The sequence below is a fragment of the Phyllobates terribilis genome, unplaced genomic scaffold, assembly GCF_046119375.1.
Source record: "Phyllobates terribilis strain yellow unplaced genomic scaffold, ASM4611937v1 Scaffold_8__6_contigs__length_399053987, whole genome shotgun sequence".
NCBI classification, from domain to species: Eukaryota; Metazoa; Chordata; class Amphibia; order Anura; family Dendrobatidae; genus Phyllobates; species Phyllobates terribilis.
Genome location: NW_027362768.1, coordinates 117,514,691 through 117,539,250, shown reverse-complemented (window position 1 = coordinate 117,539,250; position 24,560 = coordinate 117,514,691). Strand labels below are relative to the sequence as shown.

Below are 24,560 nucleotides of genomic sequence, written 5' to 3'. Positions count from 1 at the left end.
GACTATAGACGATTGAATGCCTGTACAGTACGAGACTCTTACCTACTACCTCGAATCGAAGAGTCTCTGTCGGCCTTAGGGAAGGCAAGATACTTCTCCTCCTTGGATCTGGCCAGTGGGTACTGGCAGGTGCCCGTGGCCGAATATGACCGTGCGAAGACGGCGTTCATATTACCCATGGGACTGTTCGAGTTCAATCGGATGCCCTTTGGCTTGACTAACACCCCCGGGACGTTCCAGAGTCTGATGGAGAGGTGCCTGGGCGATTTGAACTTCGAAGCAACACTGATTTACCTTGAGGACATAATTGTCTATGCCGCCACCTTCGAGGAGCACCTCCAGCGACTGAAGAAAGTACTGAGTCGCCTACAGAGTCATGGCCTAAATGTGAAGCCCCAGAAGTGCCACCTGTTCCGCAAACAGATTGAATATCTCGGTCATACTGTATCCGGTGAAGGAGTCAGGCCCACCCGGGAGAAGGTGACCGCCATACAGGAGTGGCCTACCCCGAAGACAGTAAAGGACGTTCGGGCCTTCCTGGGACTTGCCGGGTACTACTAAAGATTCGTGAAGAACTTCACCCGCATAGCCAACCCATTGCTGGAGCTACTTAAGGGAGTTCTGGCGGGCTCCTAGAATCAGGCGATTCGGTGGGGAAGCAGCCAGGAAGAGGCTTTCTGTGCCCTAAAAATGGCCCTGACTGAGGCCCCAATACTTGCCTATGCGGATTTCTCCCTACCATTCATACTCCACACTGATGGGAGCCTACATGGTCTAGGAGCCGTGTTATCCCAAACACAGGAGGGGAAAGAGCGTGTAATTGAGTACGCCAGTCACTCCCTTCACGACTCCGAAAGGAACCCAGATAATTATAGCTCTTTCAAATTAGAGTTGCTGGCTCTGGTTTGGGCAATGACCGAAAAGTTTGCAGAGTATTTGTCCAGGTCCGAAGTACTGGTGAGAACAGATAACAACCCGCTGGCCCACCTGGAGAATGCGAAATTGGGAGCCCTGGAGCAGCGGTGGGTGGCCCACATGGCCAGGTACTGGTATAAGATCGCCTACCGGCCTAAGGCAGAGAATACTCACCCCGACATCCTCTCCAGAGTGACATATGAATGGCCTGATCATGACCGCGATGAAGATTTGGAAACGGATGAAACCCATAGCCTCCGAAGTTTCGTGGGACCGCTGACCGCGGTGCAGGGACAGATCAGAGAGACGTCGGAAGAACAAGTGCTAAGGCGGCCAAGAGATGACTGGATCCGACTTCAACAGACTGACAGAGAAGTTGCTCAATTACATCAATGGGTGGCTTTGCGGCAAGTCCCCAGTCGAGAAGAGAGGAGCACCCTGTCCCCGGGAGCACTGAAAATGCTGGGACAATGGGAGAGACTGTGTTTGTGAGACGGGCTGTTGTACCGACGGGTGCAGCTACTGCGAGAGTTCGGGACCACCTGGCAATTGGTGATCCCAGAGAAGTTGGTCGGAGTAGTGGCCAAGGAGGCTTATGAACGAGTGGCTCCCTTCGGACCAGAGAAGACATTTCAGTGGTTGCAGAGGCTGGTGTATCAACCCCGACTGCGAGTAACAATAGAAGACACTTGTCGAAGATGTCCGAGCTGTGAGCTGGTTAAGACCCTGGAGCAGCGGGTCCCCATACAAACCATTGTGACTTCTGCACCCTTAGAGGAGCTGATGATCGACTATCTGGCTGTTGGACCGGCACATCTCGGGTATGAACATTGCCTGGTAATGACAGACCACTTCACAAAGTTTGCGGTAGTGACCCCCACCAGGGACCAGACCGCCGAGTCAGCTGCGCAGGCCATCTGCCGAGACGTCATTCGGGTGTACGGCTGCCCAAAGAGGATCCATTCCGATCAAGGCGCCTGCTTCCAAGGCCGGGTGATGGAAGAGCTGCACCGGTTGTACAAGATTGAGAAGTCACGGACTACTTCTTACCACCCTCAACGAAATAGGGCCTGTGAACACTTTAATCAGACAATGATCCAAATGCTCCGCACGTTGGAGGAAGATCGGAAGGTACGATGGCTGAGTTTGTGGTCGAGCTGGTGTGGGTCTACAACAACCGAGTGAATAGTGCGACGGGGTTCACTCCTTATACCTTGCTGTTTGGGCGAAAGGGGCGAGAGATCACAGTGTTAGAGCTGGACCCTGAGGAGGACTACCCACGGATGGGGATGTATTCCTGAGTCTGGGAACATCGGCATCAACTGCAGACCCTCTGACGGTTGGTACAACAAAAGTTTCAGGAACTCAAACATCATGAGACATAGCTTCTTCGAGGGACAGCTCTGAGGCCCGGGGAGCGGGTGTTGGTTCGGGACAGGCGTCCCCGGGGCAAATTGAGTAAGCAGTAGGAACGGACCCTTCACCGAGTGAAGCGCAGGATTGGCGCTGAAGGACCTGTGTATGAAGTTCAACCCGAGGGGACTGAAGGAGCCCCTACCAGAGTGATTCATTGCAGTATGCTGAGGCCCTGTCTGTCTAAAGATGACAAGGATGAAGAAGAATCACCTGCTTCTAGAGAAGGTCCTGTCACAGTTGCCCCAAGCCACGATGTGGACGAAGAAGAATTGTTGAATCTACTTCCGAGCCCCAGCCCTCGATTACCTGCCGTCCCCAGTGCAGGCGACGAGGGAACAACATCGGTTGAAGCCACCCGGCAGGTGAAGATTGGGAATCTGAGTGACCCTGCACCCCCCATCGGTCAAATTGAGTTACGCCGATCAGAACGGACAACAACAGGAGTGCCTCTTCAACGTTAAGAACAAGATCAATTTATATGGCACCGTATCGTCCAGGAAGTCCAAGAGTGTGAACGTTTGATGAAGGAACTCTCGCCCGTGGAATGGCGAGTTAAAGTAGAGCGGGAATGTAAGGGGGAAGACAGGGGTGTAAGTGCTTTCAGAGCAAGGGATCCGGAACTGCCGGGGCCGTACCTCCTGTTGCAGGGGGGAGACAGACTGCGAGCACAGGTGTCATGTGACTGGGAAGTTGGGGGTGTGTCCAGAGACAGAGCTGGGAAGTCAGGTGACGGAGGGACTCCTGGTGTGACTGGAGATAGGAAGAGACAAGGACGTTTTGCGCGGGAAAGCGGAGCTGAGTCCTGCGCAGGAGAACAGTGTGAGAGGGTCCAGGCTCCTGGCTTGAGTACTGGGAGCAAGAGTCGGGTGCAGTGGACCGGAGGAGTTAAGCCCGACTATAGACACAAGGGACACAGGGTCCGTGGAGCCGAGGCACGTGAGGTGCCGTGTTATGGACTAGGGGCTCAGCGGGTAAAACCGGAGACCACCCGCTGCCGCCAGAAGACGGAGCATTGTCTGGGCAGGGAAGCCTGAAGAAATCATCACCTGCATCCGCTGGCGACTGTCTTGTGATGAGCCAGAGTCAGCTAAGTGTACAAACTGACGTTTAAAACCGATTCGGCTCTGCTACATCTTGTCAGACTGTGAACTGTTAGTTATAGACTTTCACCTGCTATTTTCCTTGTTTTCCCCCCATATTTTCCTTGTTGCTCCCTGCGAGGAGATTGACCTTGTTCTTATAAACACCCCTTGTTTATTTACCCCATATTGGCTGCTCTGTGTTTCTGTGTCACTGCATCTAAAGTACCCGTGTTACACCATCATGGTACACATAATGACATTACAGCATTACGATGTTAGTCACCTGAAGCCTAGTTTTACCGCTCATCTGTCTCCATCTGCCCCAAGGCCCATCATTTGGTCTTCAATGCCTTTTGCTTTTACCCATAGCGCGCATCATCTTTGGCCTCCTTTACTTTATGCCATGTCTTTCAGAATCAACTAGGCATCTGATGCCACTGAGTGCCATGCTGTCACGGCATTACGAAGTTCATGACCCAAAAGCCTAGTTAGCATGTAGTGTTATCAGAGGCCATCTTGGTGCCCAGAATAGATTAAAGCATGCTGAAGAGAATACGCACAACTGGGAGGTGAAAAGAGGAAGCATATAGCACCAGATAACAGGCAGCGTGGGTGGCAGGACAGCTGAGGAATCATTAATTTAGTTTGTTTGTTTTACCTTTTGCCAGCCATCTACAATTCAGACTATTACTGAATTTGTTCAAAATTAAAAGCAAAAATAACTTAGTATTCTGGAGAATATATATGTTTTGTAAAATTTGAGAATTAAGTTCCACTAGAATAAACTTGCTAATCTCTTTCACCAAAAGATTTATGAAGCGCCACCTCTTTTTTTCAACTATTCTGACCATGATTGTTTTCTAGTTTACCTAGAGATTTTTGAGTTTAATGCTTTAATTATAGAACATGTAGTATGCTTTAGAAATAAGTTTAGAGACAGAAGCACATCTGTCGCTAGCTACCATGGATACTGAAGAGTTGGATCCTAGCTTGTGAGGAACCACTTTACATTTGTTCAGTTGGAAGTACGGTTATTGTAAGAGTTATAACCTTTACAGTATATAAACAGTAAAAATAAAAATAGTCAACCACATGTTATAAATACTTTCAACCTAATTAAGTATCTCCTGTGTCAGGTGAAGTAATTAACTTTTTAATTAAGCCGAGATAGAATTAAATTAAAAAAACTACTTTACTCTTGAAAATGCACAAACGTCCTTTGTTAAATTTAGATGATTTAAATACTAAAATTAGAAATGTTAAACCATGTTCAAAATGAAAGATCTTCATATAATTACGGCAAGAGTAGGATTTATTCTAATTGTGAGCGGAATTTAAATTTTAAAAGCAAAAAAAAAAAAAAGAGGTAGAACTTGAAAACTAGCAATCTGCTTGATGAGATATCTCTCTAGAGGAGATGCTCTATATATTTTATATATTCTCACACAAATACATACCAAAGATGAGCGTATCAGGCAAAATTTGAGTTTGCTTGTTTGCTCCGATTTTCCACTGAAATTCGATTTGCAGAAAAGTTATTCTCCATTAATTAAAGGGAACCTGTCAGATCCCCTGTACATCCAGAACCACCAGTAGTTGTGTCTGTATATGTAAATATCCCGCAGGGTATTTACATAAGCCGATCCCACTGCTGGTGGTTCTGGGGGCACAGAGGACCTGACAGGTTCCCTTTAATATCTATTATTATGCTATGGGGTCTTAACAGACCTTAGCTCATAATTAAAGTAAAGACTAAAAAATAAAACAAAATCCTTATTCTCACCAATAACCTCTTCAGCCCTTTTGCTCCTCAACATCACCCATCCGCTCCTTGCCGCATCTTCGGAGCACGGACATTGCTCATATGCTAAGTTGGGACTTCTAGCTCAAATGAAGCCTGGGAAGGTTCTGCACAAGCTTGCAAAAGGTCACAGCACCATGATGTTACGAGGTGTGCCGTAATCTAGAGCATGCCTGTACAGAACTGTCCCTGGATTTTAGGGAGAGCGGCGGCGATAAGAAGGCTGGCAAGGATCTGATGAGTGATGGTGAGGAGTGGAGAGTGCCAAAGAGGTGAGCAGTAAGGTGGTTAAAGTATATATTTTTTTTAACATTTTGATGCTTCTTTGCAGTTCAGAAAAAAAAAATTACCAAAAATTCTGCATTTAGGAAAAATGCAAATTTTTAAAAATTCGAGTAGACTTCAATTCTACTTGCATATATTGTATTCTTTCATCTCTACAGACTACCTATAATAATATTACTAATAATATAACCCTTCTGTAGCTATATTGGCGTGTGTGGGAGAAGGTACTTCCCACAGATGCCAAAAAGTGCCAACTCATAATGCACATACTCACTGAGAATAAAGAGTTTTAACGGCATAAAAAATATATATTTTATTACAACATTGCTCAATATAAAAATATACAAACAATAGTAAAGATAAAGTGCATAAAGATAGCAGCAATAACCACTGGTGTTAAGTCCAATAGTCCTATGTATAGATAGAGCTCATATATCTCACTAAAATAAGTAGGAAGGAATATAACCTAGCCACATTGTGGAGCAAACAGTTGGGTCAGTCTTAAAAATAGATATTAGTAACTTAAGTAGAATATGTAATTTCAGGCTGAGCCTAGTATATTGCCCGTATGCTAAAAGAATGGTAGTACATGCCAGAGAAGAGATATCTATTGCAAATAGGGTGCATTATCATTATTCTTACCAGGTAAGGGGCCAGATGGAAGCCAGTGATTATGGGAGCGCAATGGCGTGCCCCAGCTATACATAGGACTATTGGCCTTAACACCAGTGGTTATTGCTGCTATCTTTACTATTGTTTGTACATTTTTATATTGAGCAATGTTGTAATAAAATATATATTTTTCATGCCGTTAAAACTCTTTATTCTCAGTGAGTATCTATAATAATATTAGTAGACATTATTTATATAGTGATACTGACCATATATTACACAGCACTTTACAACAACCATGGAAAATACTGAGAATATGGGTAGAAAAAAACAAACTAGGATGACTCTGGGCGCTGCCAGCGATGAAGTGAAGTACAAATAGGATAAAACTGAATGCTTTATTGAAGATGCTACGCTTTCCAAAATTAATTTGATTTCATAATCAAATACTGAATGAATCTGCTTTGCACTGCTCCTTTCAATGTGTAGACATTGCAAAGTACTGCAAATCAACTCCTACTTAAAAGAATAGAATCTGATATGTACTACCTGGCAGCTCCATTAAAATCAGGGGGGATATATCATACAATAAAAGTGATTCAGCACTTTCCACAAATTAGGTACCTTTATAAAGTCTCTGAAATGCACCACAGGGCCATAAGGATTTCATGGTGCTCTGCTCCAAAAAGTATTTAGATGCTTGAAAAAAAATTAGAAAAAGGAAAAAAGTCCCCGCTGCATCCATTTTTATTAGTAATCAGTGTTGAGCCATCCCCGTAGTGTCCAGGTTCGGTTCGGTTCGTTGAACACCGGCATGTTCGCCAAACGGTTCATCGAACACCGTCTAACACCGTTAAAACCAATGGCAGGCAAACAAAAACACATAGAAACACATAGAAAATGTTATGCACACGCCCGGACTGACTGGCGTGTGCGGGTGTTGTGGTTCCACTGGACCATGGACCGGAGAGTGCCTGGAGGGGCGTGACTAAGTATCTGGCCGATCCGACCAAGGTGGCACGACGGCATACGACGCCAGTGCACCAGGGAGAAACCGGGCAGAGGGACCAGGTGCTACTCCAGGTCAAACTCCGGACACGGGGGTTGACCCACACTGGGATTACTGGAACAGGCAGGTTAGGCTGCCACAGACTGGTGGATGTAAGCAAACACGGCAGGTATGCAGATGGGTGGATACAGGCGAGTATGCAGGCAGGGAGGTACTGGCCGAAAGGACGGCTGGAGCACAGAGAGGTTAAGACCCAGTACAGACTGGGTCACAGAACCGCAGATGCGGTAGACAACCACAGCAGAGAGGGAACGCCCGAAGCGGTGGGCAAGAGCAGAGCAGGACGGGGCTGCAGGAGCAGCGAGCACAAGCAGGGCAGGACAGGACTGCCGGAGCAGCGGGCAGAAGCAAGGCAGGGCGGAAACCGCAGAAGCAGTAAGCAAGATAAGAGCAGAGCAGAAACCGCAGGAGCGGCAAGCAAGGCAAGAGCAGAGTGAAAACCGCAAGAGCGGCAAGCTAAGCAGGAGCAGAGCGGACACCGCAAGAGGGGTAAACAAGGCAGGAGCAGAGCAGAAACCGCAAGAGCGGCAAGCTAAGCAGGAGCAGAGCGGACACCGCAGAGCAGTAAACAAGGCAGGAGCAGAGTAGAAACCGCAAGAGCGGCAAGCTAAGCAGGAGCAGAGCGGACACCGCAGAGCGGTAAACAAGACAGGAGCAGAGCAGAAACCGCAAGAGCGGCAAGCTAAGCAGGAGCAGAGCGGACACCGCAGAGCGGTAAACAAGGCAGGAGCAGAGCAGAAACCGCAAGAGCGGCAAGCTAAGCAGGAGCAGAGCGGACACCGCAGAGCGGTAAACAAGGCAGGAGCAGAAACCGCAAGAGCGGCAAGCTAAGCAGGAGCAGAGCGGACACCGCAGAGCGGTAAACAAGGCAGGAGCAGAGCAGAAACCGCAAGAGCGGCAAGCTAAGCAGGAGCAGAGCGGACACCGCAGAGCGGTAAACAAGGCAGGAGCAGAGCAGAAACCGCAAGAGCGGCAAGCTAAGCAGGAGCAGAGCGGACACCGCAGAGCGGTAAACAAGGCAAGGGGATAGGACTCTGTTCACAAAGAACAGACGGAGAAGGAAAGGCAGAACCAGAAGCACGCACAGTACTTACATAGAAGTAGCGAGCGTACACTAAATTCACAACAGAGGTACAGAGACGACGAGAAGGAATTTAGGAGCGGGTTCAGACTCTGCAGAAAGATGCAGAAAACAGACATAGAGGGAAAAGGGAGACAAGGTTAAAGTAGAAACGAGGCACAGACAACAGGGAACAGAGGAACGGGAACAGAGACAGCAAGGCAGGAACACAAACAGGACTCTGTTCAGACGGGAACAGATACCGCAAGGCAGGGACACAAACAGGACTCTGTTCAGAAGGGAACAGATACCGCAAGGCAGAGACACAAACAGGACTCTGTTCAGACGGGAACAGATACCGCAAGGCACAGACAGGCAGATCTAGGAATACGGCCCCTAGAAGGCGAAAGAACAGGCAAGAAGCGTGTTCACAAGAACAGACCACAGTTCAGACACAGAACAGGAAAACAGGATAGGACCTGGCATGTCAGAGACAAAAAGCCAACTGACAAGAAACAATGCTCAGGCGCCATCTTGAGGAAGAAGGTGGTATAAATACCCAAAGATGGACAGCAATAGGCTGAAGGTGCAACAGGGGCGTGTCCGCAGCAGGTAAAAGAAACAGGAAGTTCAGCGGGCGTCGCCCTATGCAGCCAAAGTGGAGCAGAGCAGAGCACAAGGAAAGAAGCCAGACCAGGAAGCTGGGCGGGAGATGAAGTTTGCGATCTTGCATGATGAGAGATGGAACACCATGCAAGTACGCCTCCAGGTATGCTACAGAAAACACATAGCAAACACCTTCAAAGGTGTCCACAAGCTGACAAACTGCTCAGAAGACACAACTAACACATGTAAAAGTGACAAGTACATATAGTCATGCGAAAAGAAAAGAGGTGGAGGAGTAAAAGGAGGGGGAGACACAGATATAGGCATGTCATGCCCTTCTAAAATCAAGAAAGGCTGGAGTAAAAATCTAAAATCAGCCTACCAACACCCAGACGTCGTGACAAGAAAATTAAAAAAATAAATATCTTTAGGTGGAATGGCGGTTCCATTCAGAACACTTTCCTTTACAAGACGTAGTGGTATCCACGTTGGGTGTCGTGCCAAAAACTGAACCCAATACATTCGTACTAATCCACCATTTCTCATATCCAAGGGGCAGGTCAGTAAACGACAACATTGACGCGGAACCAAGTACAGTAGTATATACTGTACCTCCTTTGACAAGGCAATCAGGCGGGTCAAGAAGTTGGGAAGGGGCACCCTAATGGCCAAAACAGATATTGAGGGGGCGTTCCTGTTACTTACTACTTGTGCCTCCGAATAGTGTTCGCCTATTGGGCTGCTTCTGGGAAGGAGCATACTATATAGATCGCTGTTTGCCCATGGGGTGCTCCATATCCTGCTCACTATTTGAGGCGTTTAGTTGCTTCCTTGAATGGGTCGTCATGGACGTTTCTAAGGGGGCACATATAATCCATTACCTCGACGACTTCTTATGCCTGGGCCCAAAAGATTCGCCACGTGTGAATACACGCGGTAGTCCATCTGTGAGAAGGAGAGAGCTGGAGGGAGAGCGGACACCACAGAGCCAAGGGGTTAGATGGAGAACGGAAGAAGGAAAGAGGGCGAGGGAGGTAAGGGAGTACGGTGGAAGGCCGACCTGAGCTCCCCAACGTTCCTGCTGAGTGGGGCACAGCCTTGGGAATAAAAGCCGCTTGCGCATCCCTTTGAGGTTACGGGCGCGAGCGGGCAGAGGGACTACGCTGGATTGCAAAGCCGACACGGCCAGGCCGTTCCTGCCCGTGCAACCTCCGTGTCGCCGGGTTTGTGTCAGAGCCGCAGTGGACCCTGATGGCCAGCCCCCCTCTCCCAATACTGGTGCCTGTCTGCTGGTGGGTCGAGACCCTGCACGGTGGAGGCAGTTCTAAGCTCTGTAATTTAAATTGGCTCTTTAATTTGAATTAGTACTAGTGTTGAGCATTCCGATACTGAAATATCGGGTATCGGCCGATATTCACTGTATCGGAATTCCGATACTTAATTCCGATACTTTTATAATATCGAATACCGGAATCGGAAGTTCCCATAATGCCTGCGCTCTGCAGTGTCTCTGAAGGATGACAAGCTGGATGGCAGCGCTCAGCTGCGATCCAGCTTGTCATCAGAATGCCATCCCAGCGTGGGAGAATTCTCCTGATTGTTTAAAAGCCGGCGCGGTAAAAAGCCGCCGGCTTTTAAACAATCACGCAGCCCCATACTGCTTCCCCGCAGCCTCCCACCCCGATCCTCCGCTCCCCTCGCCACCTCCCATCCCGATCGTAAATTTTACCGGGCGGGGAGCGCAGCACCAAGGAGCGAAGGACCCGGGCGGGGAAGCCGGCAGTGAAAAGACTTCACCGCCGGCTTTCCCGTTCTGTGCTGCGCTTTCCCGCCGGTTATTTCAAATGAACAGCTGAGGTATCAGGTGATGCCGATCAGCTGTTCATTTGAAGTAGCCGCGGTGCCCTCAGAGGGTTCATGTGAGTTCATGCTTGACTGCATGAACTCACATCAACTTTCCCACGGCCGCACAGGTCAGCCTCACCTCCCGGACCCGTCATGATTAGTGTGTGCGGGGTGTGTGTGTGTGCGGGGTGTGTGTGCGGGTGTGTGTGCGGGGTGTGTGTGTGCGGGCAGACATAGGCCGATGTGACACTACTACTCCCATCGGCCTATGTCTGTCCCCCGTCCACTCCTGCCAGCAGGATCAGCTCGATGGGAGCAGTAGTTCCCATCAGCCTGATCCTGCTATTTAAATTGCCCTACTGTGTCCCCAATAAATGTTAAATACATGTCATTGGTGGCCAGTGGTTACCTAAAAGAAATTAGTTCATACATTACCTGTCCCCGCCGATCGCCACCTAAAATAAAGTAAAAAATAAAAAACTACACCTATACTCACCAAGACACCTAATTCCCCGAAGCCATCGATCTCCTGTAATAAAATATAAAATAATAAACCACAACCTTATCCTTACCCCTCTGTAGTAGTCCACGAGTGTCCCACGAAGATCTCCAGTTCAGAGCAGCCACATAGAATGTGACCGCTCTGAACCGCTGCCGCCGCTAGAATGACGGGGCCGTAAGGGTTCACCGGAGTTCAGGCAGCGCTGCTCCAGTTAGCTCCTTTACGGCACTGCTGTATCGTGAGAAATTCCCACGGTACAGCACTGCCGTAAAGGAGGTCTCCGGAGCTGCGCTGCCTGAATGCACTCCGGTGACCTCAGTCAGTGGCTCCCGCTGCCGGGAGCGGACGTGTTCCCGGCAGCGTGAGCTTACAGCAGCCATGCACAGGTGTCACCATCTCCAGATGTGACAGCTGTGCATGGGAGATCAGCGCAGGAACGTGGACAGGTAACTATTTTTTTTTTAGTAAACTAAGAATTAAATAAAATGGTGTTTTATTTCAAATAAATTATTTTTTTCTGGGTGTAGTGTGTTTTTTCTTTTTAACACTTTGTAGGTTAGTAATGGGGGTGTCATATAGACGGCCATCATTACTAACCTGGGCTTCATGGCAGCTGGCGCTGACATGAACCCCACCACTATTACCCCCTGCCACCGCACCAGGGCAGCGTGGAAGAGCGAGGCTAAGTGCCAGAATTGGCGCATCCTATGGATGCGCCATTTCTGGGGCGGCTGACGGCTGGTGTTTCTAGCCTGGGAGGGGGCCAATATTCATGGCACCCTTCCTGAGCTATTAATATCAGCCCCCAGCTGTCTGCCTAGCCTTTGCTAGCTATTAAAATAGAGGGGACCCCACGTCATTTTTTTGGGGGGGGTCCCCCATTTTAATAGCTAGTAAAGGCTAGGTATTCAGCTGGGGGCTGATATTAGTAGCCTGGGAAGCTCCGTGGGTTTTACCCACTTCCCAGGCTTCAAACATCTGCCCCAGCCGTCTGCTTAACCTCCGCTAGAGACTAAAATTATGGGGGATCCCACGCCATTTTTTTTTTAAATAAATCCTTTATTTTAACACTAAATGACATTTGAGGACTTAATAAAGATGCAGTCCCTAAATTGTTATTTATTTTTTAATAAATTTTTCCCAAAACTTTTGACGTGGGCTTCGCCATATTTTTGTATGCCAGCCAGGTACAGCATCCAGCTTCTATGAACGCGCCATTTTCCGGGGCGGCCGCGGACTGCAATTTTCAGCGGGGGGGGGAGGGCAGAAAGCTTGGGCCTCCCTGCGCTGCAGATTCCATCCCCCAGCTGCCTAGTTGTACCTGGCTGGACACAAAAATAGGGAGAAGCTCCACGTTTTTTTTTTTTAATTATTTCATGAAATTCATGGAATAATTAAGAAAAAAAGGGCTTCCCTATATTGTTGTGTTCGGCTAGGTACAAATAGGCAGCTGGTGGTTGGGGGCAGCCCGTTCCTGCCTGCTGTACCTGACTGGACACAAATATAGTGTGAAGCCCCACGTCAATTTTTTTTTAATTATTTCAGGAAATTCATGAAATAATTAAAAAAAAATTATGTGGGGCTTCGCCCTATAATTGTGTCCAGCCAGGTACAGCAGGCAGGAACGGGCTGCCCCCAACCACCAGCTGCCTATTTGTACCTAGCCGGACACAACAATATAGGGAAGCCCTTTTTTTCTTAATTATTCCATGAATTTCATGAAATAATTAAAAAAAAAAATGTGTGGCGCTTCGCACTATTTTTGTGTCCAGCCAGGTACAACTAGGCAGCTGGGGGATGGAATCTGCAGCGCAGGGAGACCCAAGCTTTCTGGGCCCCACCCGCTGCAAATTGCAGTCCGCAGCCGCCCCGGAAAATGGCGCGTTCATTGAAGCGCCATCTTCTGGCGCTGTACCCAACTCATCCAGGGCCCTGGTGCGGTGGCTCACTGGGTAATAAAGGGGTTAAGGCCAGCTTGGCATTATCAGCTGGCCCTAAGCCCGAAATTCATGGGATCACGCCAATATTAGACATGACCGCCATGAATTTCTAGTAAAGTATTTAAAAAAAACACAAACACCCAGAAAAAAGTCCTTTAATTGAAATAAAGACACAATTCTTTATTGTTCTAAATTAAACCATACTTACCGCCACGCCCATTCCAGCTGAAGCCAACGATCTCCTGCAATAAAAGTAAAATAATAAAGCAACCTCATCCTTACCTTTCCATGGTTCCCAGGACAGCTTCAGCTCTGCTACATCGAGATGACAGGCTGGACCGCAGCAGAACGCTGCCATCCAGCCTGTCATCCCGCGGACACTGAGAAGCGCAGGCATGCTTGCGCTCCTCAGTGTCTCTCTGTGACGTCATCCAGATGAGCCGAGGTCATGTCCAATGAACTCAGCTCACCTCATGCACGTCACTGACAGCGTGGGAAAATTCTCCTGCACTCAGCGCTTCAGCGTGAGAATTCTCCCACGCTGTCAGTGACGTGCATGAGGTGCGCCGAGTTCATTGGACATGACCTCACCTCATGCACGTCACTGACAGCGTGGGAAAATTCTCACGCTGAAGCGCTGAGTGCAGGAGAATTCTCCCACGCTGTCAGTGACGTACATGAGGTGAGCCGAGTTCATTGTCGGCTCATCTGGATGCCGTCACAGCCAGACACTGAGGAGTGGAAGTATGCCTGCGCTTCTCAGTCTCTGCGGGATGACAGGCTGGATGGCAGCGTTCTGCTGCGGTCCAGCCTGTCATCTCGATGTAGCAGAGCTGGAGCCGTCGTGGGAGCCATGGAAAGGTAAGGATGAGGTTGCTTTATTATTTTTCTTTTATTGCAGGAGATCGTTGGCTTCAGCTGGAATGGGCGTGATGGTAAGTATGGTTTAATTTAGAACAATAAAGAATTGTGTGTTTATTTCAATTAAAGGACTTTTTTCAGGGTGTTTGTGTTTTTTTTAAATACTTTACTAGAAATTCATGGTGGTCATGTCTAATATTGGCGTGACCCCATGAATTTCGGGCTTAGGGCCAGCTGATAATGCCAAGCTGGCCTTAACCCCTTTATTACCCAGTGAGCCACCGCATCAGGGCCCTGGATGAGTTGGGTACAGCGCCAGAAGATGGCGCTTCTATGAACGCGCCATTTTCCGGGGCGGCTGCGGACTGCAATTTGCAGCGGGTGGGGCCCAGAAAGCTTGGGCCTCCCTGCGCTGCAGATTCCAGCCCCCAGCTGCCTAGTTGTACCTGGCTGGACACAAAAATAGGGCGAAGCTCCACGTTTTTTTTTTTTAAATTCATGAAATTCATGGAATAATTAAGAAAAAAAGGGCTTCCCTATATTGTTGTGTCCGGCTAGGTACAAATAGGCAGCTGGTGGTTGGGGGCAGCCCGTTCCTGCCTGCTGTACCTGACTGGACACAAATATAGGGCGAAGCCCCACATCAATTTTTTCAAATTATTTCATGAATTTCCTGAAATGATTTAAAAAAAATTGACGTGGGGCTTCGCACTATATTTGTGTCCAGCCAGGTACAGCAGGCAGGAACGGGCTGCCCCCAACCACCAGCTGCCTATTTGTACCTGGTTGGACACAACAATATAGGGAAGCCCTTTTTTTCTTAATTATTTCATGAATTTCATGAAATAATTAAAAAAAAAAAATACGTGAAGCTTCTCCCTATTTTTGTGTCCAGCCAGGTACAACTAGGCAGCTGGGGGCTGGAATCTGCAGCGCAGGGAGGCCCAAGCTTTCTGCCCCCCTCTCTCCCCCCGCTGAAAATTGCAGTCCGCAGCCACCCCGGAAAATGGCGCGTTCATAGAAGCTGGATGCTGTACCTGGCTGGCATACAAAAATATGGCGAAGCCCACGTCAAAAGTTTTGGGAAAAATTAATTAAAAAATAAATAATAATTTAGGGACTGCATCTTTATTAACTCCTCAAATGTCATTTAGTGTTAAAATAAAGGACTTATTTTAAAAAAAATTGACATTGGGCTTCGCCCTATATTTGTGTCCAGCCAGGTACAGCAGGCAGGAACAGGCTGCCCCCAACCACCAGCTGCCTATTTGTACCTGGCCGGACACAACAATATAGGGAAGCCCTTTTTTAAAAAAATTATTTCATGAAATAATTAAAAAAAAATTGACGTGGGGCTTCGCACTATATTTGTGTCCAGCCAGGTACAGCAGGCAGGAATGGGCTGCCCCCAACCACCAGCTGCCTATTTGTACCTGGTTGGACACAACAATATAGGGAAGCCCTTTTTTTCTTAATTATTCCATGAATTTCATGAAATAATTTAAAAAAAAAATGCGTGGGGCTTCGCCCTATTTTTGTGCCCAGCCAGATACAACTAGGCAGCTGGGGGCTGGAATCCGCAGCGCAGGGAGACCCAAGCTTTCTGGGCCACCCCCGCTGCAAATTGCAGTCCGCAGCCGCCCCAGAAAATGGCGCGTTCATAGAAGCGCCATCTTCTGGCGCTGTACCCAACTCATCCAGGGCCCTGGTGCGGTGGCTCACTGGGTAATAAAGGGGTTAAGGCCAGCTTGGCATTATCAGCTGGCCCTAAGCCCAAAATTCATGGGGTCACGCCAATATTAGACATGACCACCATGAATTTCTAGTAAAGTATTTAAAAAAACACAAACACCAAGAAAAAAGTCCTTTAATTGAAATAAACACACAATTCTTTATTGTTCTAAATTAAACCATACTTACCACCCCGCCCATTCCAGCTGAAGCCAACGATCTCCTGCAATAAAAGTAAAATAATAAAGCAACCTCATCCTTACCTTTCCATGGCTCCCACGACAGCTTCAGCTCTGCTACATCGAGATGACAGGCTGGACCGCAGCAGAACGCTGCCATCCATCCTGTCATCCCGCAGACACTGAGAAGCGCAGGCATACTTCCACTCCTCAGTGTCTGGCTGTGACGGCATCCAGATGAGCCGAGGTCATGTCCAATGAACTCCGCTCACTTCATGTACGTCACTGACAGCGTGGGAAAATTCTCCTGCACTCAGCACTTCAGCGTGAGAATTTTCCCACGCTGTCAGTGACGTGCATGAGGTGAGCTGAGTTCATTGGACATGACCTCACCTCATGTATGTCACTGACAGCGTGGGAGAATTCTCACGCTGAAGCGCTGAGTGCAGGAGAATTTTCCCACGCTGTCAGTGACGTGCATGAGGTGAGCTGAGTTCTTTGGACATGAACTCGGCTCATCTGGATGACGTCACAGAGAGACACTGAGGAGCGCAAGCATGCCTGCGCTTCTCAGTGTCTGCGGGATGACAGGCTGGATGGCAGCTTTCTGCTGCGGTCCAGCCTGTCATCTCGATGTAGCAGAGCTGGAGCTGTCCTGGGAACCATCGAAAGGTAAGGATGAGGTTGCTTTATTATTTTTCTTTTATTGCAGGAGATCGTTGGCTTCAGCTGGAATGGGCGTGATGGTAAGTATGGTTTAATTTAGAACAATAAAGAATTGTGTCTTTATTTCAATTAAAGGACTTTACTCTGGGTGTTTGTGTTTTCTTTTAACTTTGACTATGGGGTTAGTAATGGGGATGTCTTATAGACGCCTCTCCATTACTAACCTGGGCTTGATGTCAGCTGGCATTATAAGCTGACATCAACCCCAACCCTATTACCCCCTGCCACCGCACCAGGGCAGCGTGGAAGAGCGAGGCTAAGTGCCAGAATTGGCGCATCCTATGGATGCGCCATTTCTGGGGCGGCTGACGGCTGGTGTTTCTAGCCTGGGAGGGGGCCAATATTCATGGCACCCTTCCTGGGCTATTAATATCAGCCCCCAGCTGTCTGCCTAGCCTGTGCTAGCTATTAAATTAGGGGGGACCCCACGTCATTTTTTTTGGGGGGTCCCCCATTTTAATAGCTAGTAAAGGCTAGGTATTCAGCTGGGGGCTGATATTAGTAGCCTGGGAAGCTCCATGGGTATTACCCCCTTCCCAGGCTTCAAACATTTGCCCCAGCTGTCTGCTTAACCTCCGCTAGAGCCTAAAATTAAGGGGAACCCCACGCCAATTTTTTTTTAAATAAATCCTTTATTTTAACACTAAATGACAAGTACAGTAATCAACACTGTCACTGTACTTCATATATATGTGACTGACATGTTTCTATCTATCTAATCTATGTGTGATTCTCTATTCCTTCTATTCTAAATTGTCGGGTACAGATGCTGAATTGCCGGCCGGCTTTCTTAAAGAGACGGTGCATGAAAACACTATTATTTTTTTAAATAAATCCTTTACACTAAATGACAAGTTCTGTAAGCAACACTGTCACTGTACTTCTTATATATGTGACTGACATGTTTCTATCTATCTAATCTATGTGTGAAGCTCTATTCTGTCTGTTATAAATTGTCGGGTACAGATGCTGAATTGCCGGCCGGCTTTTTTAAAGAGACGGTGCACGAAAACACTAATATTTTTTTTAATAAATCCTTTACACTAAATGACAAGTACAGTAAGCAACACTGTCACTGTACTTCATATATATGTGACTGACATGTTTCTATCTATCTAATCTATGTGTGAAGCTCTATTCTTTCTGTTGTAAATTGTCGGGTACCGGTGAATGCCGCTGATGAATTGCCGGCTTTTCATGTCATTCTACATTATTCTTAGTTGTTTTACTTCATGTAGAATTAACCTACAAGGAAAGAAAGGGTTTATTTTCATTCCGATATTTGTGTCCCATTGACTTGCATTGGTTTCCGGTATCGGAATCGGCGATATCCGATACTTTTTGGGTATCGGCCCGATCCAATCCGATACGATATTTCCTGATATCGGAAGGTATCGCTCAACACTAATTAGTACACTTTAAATCCTTTAACAAGGATCTATTGAAGGGCAAGTCTGGTGCCAGAAGCTGCGGTTATTCCAACTCCAGTAGCGTCCACTAAAGCTGCTGCAGTTAAAAAGCTTTTATAAGGATCGAGCTTGGCGGTCCGCCGCAAGGCGTGCTACCGCCAGTCCCAGCCCCTTCGCCTTGGGGCGCCTCCCCGATGCTCTTGACTGAGTGTCCCGGGGGCCCGAAGCGTTTCCTTTGAAAAAATTAAGTGTCCAAAGCACAGGTGGTGTAGCTTGCTTAACAGCTGGGCTACTCTGCTGACTGGCAAACACTGCTACTAGGCCCAAAGTATTGCCTGGGCTAGATGCAGTTAAAAATTAGTAATTAGATCTACAGGCGGTGTAGCTTGCAAAACAGCTGGGCTACTCCACTGACTAGCAGACACTGCTACTAGGCCCAAAGTATTGCCTGGGATAGATGCAGTTAAAAATTTGTAATTAGATCTACAGGTGGTGTAGCTTGCTTAACAGCTGGGCTACTCCGCTGACTAGCAGACACTGCTACTAGGCCCAAAGTATTGCCTGGGTTAGATGCAGTAAAAAATTGTTATTAGATACACAAGTGGTGTAGCTTGCTTCAGATGGGCTACTCCACTAACTACAAGATACTGCTAGTAGCCTAAATGGATTTACTGCCTTAGATGCAGTAAAAAATTAGAATTAGATACACAGGCGGTGTAGCTTCCTTCACAGGTGGGCTACTCCGCTGACTACCAGACACTGCTACTAGGCCCAAAAAGATTTCCTGGGTTAGATGCAGTAAAAAAATCGAATTAGATACAGAGGCGGTGTAGCTTCCTTCACAGGTGGGCTACTCCGCTGACTACGAGACACTGCTACTAGGCCCAAAAAGATTTCCTGGGTTAGATGCAATAAAAAATTAGAATTAGATACACAGGCGGTGTAGCTTCCTTCACAGATGGGCTACTCCGCTGACTACGAGACACTGCTACTAGGCCCAGAAAGATTTCCTGGGTTAGACGCAGTAAAAAATTTGGATTAGATACAGAGGCGGTGTAGCTTCCTTCACAGGTGGGCTACTCCGCTGACTACGAGACACTGTTACTATGCCCAAAAGGATTTGCTGGGTTAGATGCAGTAAAAAATTAGAATTAGATACACAGGTGGTATAGCTTGCTTCAGATAGGCTACTCCAATGACTAACAGACACTGCTACCGGCCCAAAAGGAATGGCTGAGCTACATTTCGCCAAATGCTTTGAAAAACACTTGCACAGCACTAGGTCAGACCTGCCTGGCAAAAAATGCTATGAACTGCTGTAACCTAGCCCTCAAAAGGGCTGCAATTAGAACTAGTCCCTACTCCCTAAACCTATCTCTCTATGTAACTGGAAATTCGCTCGCAATTCACACAGTTATACTGTATAGCGCCCACAGCAGCAGCGGTGCCGTCTAACACTCAGCTGCAGCAGAGAGAAAATGGGGGCGACGGGGAAAATGGCTGGGTCTTATAGGGCAAGGACATGTGACATACACAGCCAATGACGCATGCCCTTGCTTGTGTGAAAAAAAAGCACTTCGCTGCGGGTGTGCGGTGCTGATAGGCTGACAGACTGCACCGCCCCACTGTAAATGCGGGAAAGAAAAAAAAAATGGAGATTGGCATTATTTTTGCAGAGATCCATCCCCTGCCCCTCTCCCTGCCCACTCTACACTGAAACTGTCTATTAACATTGATTAACAGTTTTACTGTGAAACAATCCAGTTACGCTTTTGGTGCATGAACAGTTATTGAACATAACCTCGAACAGCCAAATTTTTTGCAAATCATTTGAGTTCGTCGAACGACTCGAACACCGCCCAAAACAGCTCGAATTTGAAATTGGCGAACAGTTCGAGTCGAACACCGCTCATCTCTATTAGTAATGAGCGAGTATGTTCAGTTAACCCTCGGGTGCTCGCCGAGTATCTTCAACGTGCTTGGGTGTTATGTTTTCTTCACTCAATGCTCATGATTTGCGACTGTTTGACAGATTGAATACATGTGAGGAATGCCTAAGAAACAGGCTTTTCTCACATGTATTAAAGCTGTCAAACAGTTGCAAATCATGTGCAAGGACTGACTGAAACATAACACCCAAGCACGCTGAAGATACTCGGAAAACACACGAGCATGCTCGTAAATCTCGAGTAACGAGATTTACTCAAGATTTTTATGTCTTCCAAGTGAAGTAATAAAGGACTACTTTTATGGGATGGTGAGCTCCACTTTTTCCTTTTTCTAATTTTGGTCACATATCTTTGGTGCAACCTGTGCAGTCGCATGGGACACACTTCTCCCTCCAAAACAGGGTGAATTGTCCATTATGATTAGCTATTGGGCTGCAAAGGACCCATATATTGTTCTTGCACAGCGGCTCTCTTTTGTCTGTGTCCACCAGTGATTAAAATGTTTACACCTGGCTGCCATTGGAATCACAGCTTCTTTTGAATAGGAGCTGATCTGCAGTAGTTATTAATGGCTGCTGCACATTGAATGGATCGATGTAGTGCAATTTCATCCTCTTTTATATCTGGCTGCCATTGAAGCTAAAAACAACTGATCAGTGGGTGCGCTGCGTGTTAGATCCTCACCGATCTGATATTGTTGATTGGTCAGCATAATCATGTGACCACACAACACCTTAGCACCTTTTTACCACTGAAATACAGTCAGGGAATATATGTAATGCACAATGGTGATGAGTCTTCAAGAATGGGAGCTTTTCTTTACCCTATAGACAAAGGTAGAGAGTGGGTAATTACCTGCTTTGACACTCAAATGCTCAGCTGAGTTAAATAATTGGTCTGGCACCTGAAGTATATTTTCTAACTATCTATCCTTACATTCCAATCACTTCTGTAATTTGCTTTATTGCATAAAACACTACATTTTCCCTATCTATCTAATTCCTAAATGTGTTTTTTTTTACTTCACTTCCTGTGACGTTTAATTTTTGAGAGAAGTCTCAAACGTGACATCACAGGAGGCTGGGGCTGCACTCGCTCCCTGCAGCGTCCATTGCTCCTTCTGGAGCAGGACATCTCAGGTTGGCAGCACTGCAGGTACTTAATAGTTTCTTGCATCATTGTCCCCTCTGAAGACTTCCTGGATCCTGGGTGATGGATATTGTGGGACATGTGAGTGAAGCGCAGGTGCTGTGCTTCCATCATCGCCACTTCTATGTGAAAGGAGACATCAACAGAAGTCAGAGATAGAAACAGAGAGTGACACCAGTGCTGCCCCACAGCTTATATCCCTGCCCTTAAACAAACCCTCTTCAGGGGGTGGCAATAGTGTAATTCGCTGCTTCTATCACCACCCCCTGCGAACTACTTATTTGAAGGCGGTGCTAGAAGCTGTGTGGCAATGCTGGTGTCACTCACTGTTTCTATCTCTGCCACCTAATGATGTCTTCTTTTACAGAAGCAGTGTGCTGGTGCTGCACTCACAATTCCCACAGCAACCATCATCCAAAATCAAAGATGTCTTCAAAGGAGGTAGTAATGCAAGATACTAGTGAGTCACTGCAGCGCTGCCCGTTGGTGACGTCCTGTTTCAGGAGGGACAATGGACGCTACAGGGAGTGAGTGTAGCCCCAGCTTCCTGTGACGCTATGTTTGAGACTACTCTAAAACAAAATGTATCATGCAGTAAAAAACACATTTTGGGATTAGTTAGATAGGAAAAAGTGTAGAAATTTTTGTAATAAATCTAATTACAAAAGTGGTTAGAGTTTAAGGATAGATTTTTAGAAAATACCTTTTAGGTAAGGAACCGCCTCTTTTAACTCAAAAATACTAAGAAGTTTTGATACTTATTGTGTTTCTACTCCTAAAGATTAATTACTTTATGTACAAACACATTTCTCAGTATGCAACAAAAGTTTATCTCTTTTTATTCCATTCGATGTAAGCACATATCCTGCACTTCTGTCTATGGCTGTTGAAGAGTTTTATGCATTCAATTGCTCCCATGCCAAAGGTGCAATACATTAATTAATAATGTACATTAACTGTATTCCTGTATTCATTACTTTCTGTGCAGGATCCTAAAAAAAAAATCTGTAGTTGAAATTCTAGGTAAGAAATACTATCATTCAATAGATTTTTTTATATATTTTTTTCACAGAAAGAAAAACATAATGAAGCCTTCTAGCAATGTAGCAATCATAAGTGATGCAGTGCTTAATCTTTCTAAGATATAGCATAACTCTTACTGGCTGGTTATTATTAGCTGCCGCAAGGAGCATAATTTATTTTTGGAGTGTGCATCGCTAAATCACATTCTCTATATAATGAAACACATATGTTAAATAATGAAATGCTACAACAACATACTATGGAATTATTTCCATCTAAAAACAGCCACAAACTCTCTTGTTATAAAACATCTAAAAAGGTGATAATTTGATACAACGAAATGTATAATAAAAAGAAAATTAAATTGAGTTGAGAACTTTTGGAAGAGTGTTTGGCAGAGACATCTACACTTGAGTTCTATGCTGCTCCTGAATTTTTATAAGATCGCTGGTCCCTTTCTCAACAGCCCAGAGGGCACACTTTCGGCTTCCATTATAACCAACAACTCTGCAAAACCTGCTGTGCTAATGTGAATGTTAACTATCAAATCTTGGCTCTGCCTTTTTATTGCAGCTTAACAGGATCTATCAAATGTCAACTGTGCTTACCACATCCACTGCTTGCAGCAACTATTGGAACGATTACTTTGAGAATGTCTGTGTTTGCTCATTCTATTCCATCTAGCTATGTGTCGCTGTTACCTATCCAGCTATCTACCATGTGTTATAAGTAGCTAGGCACAATATAATTGTGAATCATTTATTATTTCAGACATTGCCAGTGGCTATTAGTAACCGTTGGAATTCTTTTAAAATTTGGGATCTGAAATGATGGATCTGAAGACGTCATGCTCATATACATAAATGTAGGGATTTAGGTTCGGTAAGGGAATAGTATAGAATCACACACATATAATACCCAATAAAAAGCAGAAGTCAAGCTTAACAATTGTTTTATCAGTCCTGAGCTGAGTGATCCAATTTATTGTATGTCTCCCTATAAGGCTAGGGTCACACAACTGTAGATTCTTTCATCCGAGAGTATCGGGTCAATTAGGCAAATCACACTTTGGTCAAAATATGAGCAGAGTTTAAGCTGACTGTGTTCAGAGTGTGATCCGATTCTCTCGGATGAGAGATAGAGAAAAAAAAGTCTCCATATTCTCCATCATGTCAGTCTGTGGAAATCGGACTGCACGCAGATGTCATTTGAGCGCAGTCCGATGGTTTCCAGGGACTCATTGACTTGCACGGCAGAGTGAGATTCGAATATTGGATCAAACTCAGAGATTCAGAAATTTGTTTGTTCGGACCTGCTTGATCAGAAGAAAAGATCTGACTTTTGCGCAAGTCCCTTTGAATAACATTGGTCAGAGTGTGATCCGATATTTTGTCGGATCGCACTCGGACCGAAAATACAAGTTTGCATGAGCCCAAAGAGTAAAATAGCTAGTAAATAATAGAGAACAGTAGATTGATCCTCGGAGGATCGAGCTTGAGTTGAATCTCCTGAAAATTGTAATTCCATGCAAATATGAAAACTTAAGGATTGCAAACAAAAAAAAAAAAAACAATTGCCCAGCACCAATTCCCACACTGAGGACTGCTCATTTCAACAGCTAAGCCAACCCCCTTCTCTGGAACTCCAGATGCAGAGGGATCTGGGACCACAGAAAGTCTTGGGAAAGTGGAGCAACAAAGGTGTTAAAAGTATAATGGGAGGATATTTATATATATTTTTAAACTCTCCTTTTTTACTTTTTTGGGAGGGTGGGTGGAATTAATTTCTTTGAATCATATGTACATATGTAAGAATGCTGAAATTATGTGCAAATTGTGTGGGAAATAAAATGCACTCACCTTGTTTGCTCGCTTTAGCCACAAGAGGTAAAAAATCTTTGGATGTATAGAAACCTTGTTCTAGTTTAAGACCTTGGAAAATATCTTCAATTTTTGGTTCAGGCAATCCTAAAAGAAAAGGGTAAAAGTCACCTGATTGGAATTCAGGAATATGCAATAATTAAAGAAATATTCCATGCAAAACTGATATATGGTGTTAGGTCTAGAGCCGGTCCTCAGCGTTGGGGCATCACATCTGGATTCTCCCTTTGGAATTTTTTGTATCGTTGTGCTAAGCCCCTTTCTAGTTATATTAAACTAAATCAAATGTTTTCTTCTAAGGATAATGGAAATTTGTTTTTCACATATCAGAACTTAATTAGTTTAAACATTAATAAATGTCCTACAATTAGACAATAATATGTTTTTTGACAGGCGTGATAAAAACAAGATGGACTAAGATGAAGCTTTTACAACCCTTTAACCAGAGCCAATGTTAGATACATATACATTTAAGGAAAACCACATAAGGACCTTACAGTGCAATGATCAATTTTAATGA

At 45.9% G+C, this 24,560-nt stretch overlaps 1 protein-coding gene across 1 annotated transcript in view; it reads right to left on the bottom strand.

Moving 5' to 3' along the window:
* The window catches only part of DPYD (dihydropyrimidine dehydrogenase), a 2,479,659-nt gene that overhangs the window by 1,281,517 nt on the left and 1,173,582 nt on the right, over window positions 1-24,560 (bottom strand). Inside the window, exon 9 of the mRNA XM_073643235.1 lies at window positions 24,020-24,127. Within this exon, the coding sequence (XP_073499336.1) occupies window positions 24,020-24,127 (108 nt within the window). The remainder of the gene's footprint in view (window positions 1-24,019; window positions 24,128-24,560) is intronic.